The 7,200-nt window shown below is 42.5% G+C and overlaps 1 protein-coding gene across 2 annotated transcripts; it reads right to left on the reverse strand.

The window, feature by feature from the left end:
• Nucleotides 1–676: 676 nt before the first annotated feature.
• On the reverse strand, nucleotides 677–4,579 carry LYPD6B (LY6/PLAUR domain containing 6B). 2 transcript variants are annotated; one of them, XM_010216109.2, is made up of 5 exons: nucleotides 4,514–4,579; nucleotides 3,616–3,741; nucleotides 2,355–2,453; nucleotides 1,510–1,640; nucleotides 677–841 (listed from the first exon to the last, which is right to left on the reverse strand). In XM_010216109.2, the coding sequence occupies exons 2-5, from the start codon at nucleotides 3,728–3,730 to the stop codon at nucleotides 677–679; spliced, it is 510 nt and encodes a 169-aa protein (XP_010214411.2). In that variant the 5' UTR covers nucleotides 3,731–3,741; nucleotides 4,514–4,579. The 2 variants fall into 2 exon arrangements, with proteins under 2 accessions (XP_010214411.2, XP_088385291.1); XM_088529165.1 differs by having other exon boundaries at nucleotides 3,616–3,766; nucleotides 4,514–4,566.
• Nucleotides 4,580–7,200: the final 2,621 nt, after the last annotated feature.

Below are 7,200 nucleotides of genomic sequence, written 5' to 3' on the forward strand. Positions count from 1 at the left end.
GGGAGGGAGGAAAAGAATTCTGATCTAGGAACCCAAACAGGTTATGAACTTTAGACAGAAATTTTACATAATTTCACGTTTTATGATCTGAGACAATGCTTTACAGAAAATAATACATTTAAAAATATTTTCTATTATTTCCAATAGATATGACAGCTCTGATCCAAACAGAAAAACATCTCATATAGGTACTCCATGAAAATCATAGCTAAAGATAAACTTAAATATACCTGCTGATCAAGACAAGACACTCCATCTTACTTACGCACAGTGAAAAATAGTTTAAAACCAGTTTCCATTAAGACACTTATTGGCACACGGTCCATCAAAAGTCCCCTTTCATCTCACGTGGCAGAGAGACTGTCTACAGACACTTCTTCCTGCTCTGCAAGGAGCATACATGAATTTTCACCATAAAACAGTGAACTGTAATAACTTAAAGTTCACCGTGCTGCCCAGTCGCTAGTTGTTTCTTTCAAATACTGCAGGCCATGCGAAGTATTTTCACCAAAATACCCAGGGACTTCATGAAGAATGCTTGTCTTCCCACTGTTTTCTTAAATTCTTACGTGATCTGAGAAGCAGCAGTGGTTGCACCTTGCACAGCCTGTCCCCCTCTTCTGCCAGCGCCTTGGGGAGAAGCTCCGAAGCCTCTCGAGCAGCCGTCCCGGGAGCGTCAGGACAGCGTCACCAGGAGCAGCGACGCCAGCAGCGCGGCGCTCGCCGTCCACCTGCCTGCGCGGGACGCCCTCCGCGCGGGCAGCGCCGCGAACACGGCGTTGCTGTGGTTCGTGGGGATCTCCACGTTGCAGATCATACCCTCGCAGCACGACACGCACTCCTGTTGAGGAAAAACCACGTCACGGGACGCAGGGTCATTCAGCAGGGGCTTTTGCAGCTGTCTGCTCTGTCAACTGACTGCAAAGGCTACAATTAAAGGACTAATCACTGCCCCGGCAGCCCTGACCCACGAGCAGACGGAGTGGGTCGGTTACACGGCCTCTCCTGAGCATCCCCCACTGTGGTCCCTGGGCTTCCCAACCCAACGGGATGCAGCACGTTATGGGAAATGGAGAAAGCTTGCCAAGGCTTCTCCCTTCTAACACATTAACTACAAACACATGTTTTGAAGTTCAGCTTTTTAAACTAAAATATTCTGACCGTAAAACCTCTCTTTCCATTTATTTTTTCCCTCAAACTTTCGTATTCAGTGCATGCTTAACTTCAGACCTCCTTTTTAAAAAGTTTTCTTAAGTTTTTAAGTTAGGCTGATTTTCAGGAGGGATTCTAAGAGTAATTTTCCTTACTCAATCCTCCTTACTAGAAAAGCCATTTTTCATCTAAAACAAAGGAGTAAAAGTTCTTATAAGATAAACTGCAGCAGAAAGCAAATGCTGCATCCTCATTTCCCATCCTCCACCCATCAAAACTTGTTGAAATTGATTAAACTGAAAACCTTAAAAGTAACGTGTTTTTCTTATACAAATAATGCAAAATGCTCCTACTTACTCTGTAACTGCTTTCCCTGTGATGGTGACAGCCTACAAAATGGCATTCATCTCCAGTAGCACATTTTTTGGTGACTGATATACTCTGGCCATGGTCTGTGAAGAGATGAATGGTCAAACAGTACCGAGTACCTAGAAAACAAATCGAAGAAGGGTTTATTTTCATAAAATATGAGTTATTTTGCTAAGTACAAGGTTTTCACGAAATTTAGCAAAATATTCTCACAATAATATAACTTATCCAGGTTGTATGATGTCAGTCAATTAACACTTGCTAAAGAGTGCAAATCTTAAATCTTGTCCTAATCTCAAACAAGTCATTTATGGCACTGAGAAAAAATACAAACCAGTGTGTAACACTGGGACATGAATATGAGAACATTAGAAACCTTAAAGACAAGCTCATAAAAAACAAAATATATTTCTTAACAAAAGCATGTAAAGTGTCTAAAAGATAGGGAAATGTACATATTTACACAGTTTTAATGAACTTGTTAGAATAACTTCATTTACAGATACATAAAGAGACAACAAGATTAGAAGTTAAACGTGATGAGTTGTGTTTTGATTGTTATTTTCTGTGTGTGGATGTCACTAGATAGCTTTTAAAGTTTCATACATGCAAATATATAGCTATATGTATAGATATATGAATTGTAAAAGAATTGAGTTGTTGCTTTGTGCACTGAAATGATCAGAATATTCACCTCAGCAGAAGTGGGATGACTCACTCTCATTAATTATCTACATCAGGGCTCCTGTGTGCTGCTATGCTAGTTGTGTACAAGATGAGAGATGAGAGGTGGGAAGTGCCATGGAGCACCTCCTCAGCACGGACACACTTACTTTCTGGACACCATCGGTCTTCAGCCCATCTGTTACAGTTGTAATTGTCCACTGCGTTTTCACAGGTAAAGCACTTAAAGCTGTTTGGAAACGGAGTGGCTTTAAAAGTATTAAAATACAGTAAGTTTGCAAATATAAAATATTCAAATATCCAAAATAATATTGTAGTGCTTGCACACACACACACATATTTACAAAAACATATTACATACATATACATAGGTATATATTTTCACATACATGTATTTATCTAACATCACTGCTAGATAAATAAAAGCTGTGACAAGTTTTGCAGACAGCTTTTACATTTAATAGTATTTTTGCTATATCAGAACTTAAAAACATCGCCTTTTCTTTTCATTATCCCATAACCCAAAGCATTATTTAAGTAGTGGTGGGAAAGCAAGGAAAGAGTGAACAACTTATACATATGCACATGTTAATACATCCGCATCTATGTCTGCACAGCACACAAACACAATCTGCATTCAAATGGCTTTTAATTCCTTTGATGAAACAACCACATCTTCAAAACCAGCTTCGGATCTTGATTGCCAACTTTAAAAATGAAGTTACTGACAAAGGGATCAGGAAGCCTATTGTGAAAGCTTGTTTACGTGGTATACATGTATAAATGGTTTTTAGACACACAGGCTCCTAGATGCACTTATACATCTATTATACCGAGCTGTCCTGACTGTTTTAATCATACAGCAAGAAAATCTTCTCCACTTCGATGAAGAAAGAGAATACTTGAGATGCTTGATAAGAGGCAAAAATATGATGCTATTAGTGACAACTGACTTCACAGACTCTGAGTTTTTAATTATCTTTGGTTTGAATTAACTGCATGCAGCACACCTATTCTTTCGCCTACAAAAAACCCCAGCAAGATAAAAGACAAAACATCTGTTCTCTATTATTCATAAGAGGTCCACTGCATAATTTGTTCTGTAGGAAGTCATTTCAGAGACAGGAAAGTACCATAAAAGCATTTAAAACATGAAAACTAATGCAATGATGCACTCTTCAATTTAGCAATGCATGCAATTGTTTTCATTTAGTAAACCTGTAAAATCTTAGAAATAAAATAAACCTCTAGGGGTTGAAAAGCAAAAGTTTTGTTTTAAATTTTGTATCTCTCATGTTTGAAAAAGCTCTACAACAAACCTCTAAAGCCAAAGGACTGAAACAACGGGGCAAATGGCTAAAACATTATGCTCCAATTGCTTGCACAAGAAAAGTGTAACTGGCTACTTACGGTCTAGCGGAGGCTTCACGTTATAAAAGTTGATGTTCTCAGATGAAACCCGTTTCCCAGGAAGGAAGAAGAACTGAAGAAAGGCTCCAGCCAGCATATGATAAAGTAACAGCATGCTGAATATTACTGTGTAGAAGCAGAACTCTTAGGCCTAGGAAGGAAAGGGAATTCATTATTAGGTGGGAACCGCAGGGAGCTGAGCATGCGGAACAATAAAGTTCCTGCAAACTTCTGAAATCTGGGAAATTCAGCCCCCAAACCTACCCTGAAATCGTTACTGCGAGCGAGCCTGCCTCATTAACGGGGTGAGCCACCAAAGCTGAGCGGTTACTGCCTTCTGCTGGCCAGCATCCTGTGCAGGGGGCTGGAATCTCCACAAATACCAAAGCTAACATACTTTCTGTAATCCACTTGCCCTTCTAAGCAACGCCAGATCTTACAGATTGCTTGCAAACATTTGTGATAACCAACACCAAGTCACAGCTCCTTCATTTCTTTTCTTTTAATTAGATGTACGCACACGGAATACGCCCACACGCGGTTACGCTGGACCTAACCCTGATGTTTGGAAGGCAGGAGCACAGGAAGGACTCGCCCGTGCAAACCCCAGCTCGCGCGGAGCCGCGCAGCGTCACGGAAAGCTCTGAACGTGGCTAAATGCTGAACTGGAAATGGTTTTTGCAAAACATTCTTAAAGAACTTAGAGCACTTCTGTCTTTTTCCTTTTTTTTTCAGTAAAACGAAGAAAAAAATAAAAATCTTTTTTTTTTTTTTTTTTTTGGCCAGCAACAGAAAACTTAAGGTCACGCACTGGGAGGCTGGTCCTAATGGGGATTTCTTTTCTACATCTTGCTCTTTTGAATGTATTTCAGTAGCTCTTGAGAATGCCACAGCACACCTGTACTTACAGTGCTCCTCCAAGACTCTCTCTGTAGATGTCTCAGGTTTCTTCTGACTCTAGTCCAGGATCTAAAGAAGGATTAAGAAAAAGAGTAGGGGAAAACAAACAACAATCAGTCATCATAATTCTGTCCTGAAGAAAATAATCAGTTTATAACGAAGATAAAGATACAAAAACAGCCACACTTCTAGCTTTCTAAAAAAGGATCCACAAAGTCCTGGAGCTATAGCGTGGCTCCATCCTTTGCAGTGCTGCCCTCGCATAGACATACAGATGTTCCCCTTTCTAAGATCCAAAAAAGACAAATGCCAAAAAAAGCAAATGCCAAAAAGGAAAGCAGTGAGACTACCCAGCCTTCCCACACGGGCAAGTTTACTTCTTTTGCAAGGCCAAAAACATTATTCAGGATGTGACCTGGGTGGGACCAGGTTATACCAGATGAACATGAATTTCTCACTCTGGAGATGTTTATCAAGACTATTAACACATGCTATCATTAAAACAGAAGCACTCAGCAGCAGCAAGGTCTTCTGAAAGAGAGAAGACTATTATCAGTCCTCAGCTTAGAGGTTAATAAGAAGGTAGGAGCTAAACAGATTCCCCACAGCTCATTCCTTAGAGGGAAATAAAACTGCTGGTCAGTCGCTAACGCCCCTACAGAACCCGCTGGGAGTGGAACCTGCCCGGGAGGGCGGACGCTCCTCACGCGCGGCCCGGGCTGGGCGCTGTGGCGCGGGCGCAGCCGCCGCCAACGCCGCGCGGGGCCCCTTAGCGTCTTCCCACATGGAGTAGCACAACAGGGCATTATCCACCATGGAGAAAAAGCCAGGGAGAGAAAGGAGGACACTGTGGGAGAAAAGAGAAGAGACGGATGATGAATGACCCAGCACTATCCAAATGTATTTCTCCTTACTTTAGTCTTCTTAGTTCAACGGTTTGGTAAAGCCAACACCTCTCCTCTCAAGCTCCCACTGTTCTGCACAAAGTTTAATTTATACGAAGTTTAAAATAAGCTAGTGCCTCAAAGCTATACTCATTTATCTTCCGTATATAACATTCTTCTGATCACTTCTGAATAATGTTTTATCCCTGTGTCAAGAAGGGAGAGCACTTCCTAGTGATGAGTTTCTTGTGTCTTTGCAGACACTACTCCCCAGCTCCCAGTTCTCCTTCGAGGCATTTTGGAAGAGGTTTCAATGCTGTCCTCAAGGAAAGGAGCCGCCACATGGCACCAAAGCTCTTGAAGACCTCAGCTGTTAGTCAAGATGAAGGGCAAAGGTAGAGTCGAGATAACTACAAAATGTCATAGGTAGTTGAAACAATGCAATGTTACTACATCTCCTATAAATCCATGAAAGGAGCCACTCAAAAGCACTCTAATACCTAAAGATGGCTCACGTGAGGGCTCTTCTACCCCACCAGACGAGAATTCTCACATGGCAATCAAAAAAGTACCAACAAATGGGAAAACACGAAACCAAATTACACACAGTTGAATTACCCAGGCGTTTTGTTCCCTTTTTCATACGCGGAAGACACATCCTCCCTCTCCTTCTATTTAAACCTTGTCCTTTCCTAGTCTTTCCCATAGGTATTTCCTGTTAGCCACTGCTGGATGCTGATGCCATGTAGAATTTAAAATATAGCAGCTCCAAAACAATAAAAATACCTTCCTTAATGGAAGGTGGTACCGTCTTCAGCGGCCCACATTCTTGCTGCTGACTTGCTTGCTCTTGTGTCTATTGAAAACCAGGGATGAAAGTTTCCATTCACTCCAACAGGAGCATCGGGCCCTCGACACCCACAGGCTGCTATGAGGGTTTTTGGCTACACCATGAGAAGAGCCTTTTTTGTGCCTCTAATGCCAACATCCTCCTTTCTGGTTCCCTTGCAAAGCAGCCCTATTCATGCTCCGACTGCCACAAGAAAGTTCCTTTTAACCTGTCAAGCCAGTTTCAAACAAATGGGTGCAAATTCCAGTTCATCTCGGGCAGGTCAGTGGCAGTTAATTCTCTCGTGTTTACTCAGCAGGAAGATGGAGAATTGAATCATTTCAACCCACAACAGTCGCAAAGTTTATTTCCTTAACACATATGTTCTGTAATTTCAACAAGAAAGGAATTGCCTTTCCTGGGCGGCTGGTGTGTAACGTGATCTGAAGCACCTGGAGAGCAAAGAAAAGGGCCGGGTATCCCCGTGCCAGCTCTCCCCCAGGTCAGGCTCCCTCCTGCTCGTCCCAGAGCAGCTCCTGCCAAATGGAAAATTTTAGAGAGTGGAAATGCAGAAAGGTGGCACCTCAGCTGGTGTGGAGCACTCCATCGCCCTCAGCACTTAGCGCAGTCAAAGGCGCCCTTGTTTATTAACGAGGCCACTAGATAACGAATGCGGTGGGACACAGCCTAACTGGCACAGCTGCCTCAGAAGTCGCTGTCAAATAGAAGAGCAAAATGCTGAGACAGCAAAAAGATAGTTTTCCTACCTTACCCCAAATCTTTAAACTGCATATTTTCTTCCTAGAAAATTCCAGTGTGAACAATTAGGAGCTCTCATTAGTGAAAGAAGAAACTGTCACCATGCAGGAGACTCCCCTCCCGCAAGCCAGCCGGCACGGGGCGAGGGAAGGCCCGGGAGGGAAGGACGGGTGCCCTTGGCTTTGAGAGGAGCTTGTAACCACCACACGCTGG

This window comes from Tinamus guttatus, unplaced genomic scaffold, assembly GCF_059628265.1.
Source record: "Tinamus guttatus ecotype Peru unplaced genomic scaffold, ASM5962826v1 Tinamus_guttatus_pri_ptg000325l, whole genome shotgun sequence".
NCBI classification, from domain to species: Eukaryota; Metazoa; Chordata; class Aves; order Tinamiformes; family Tinamidae; genus Tinamus; species Tinamus guttatus.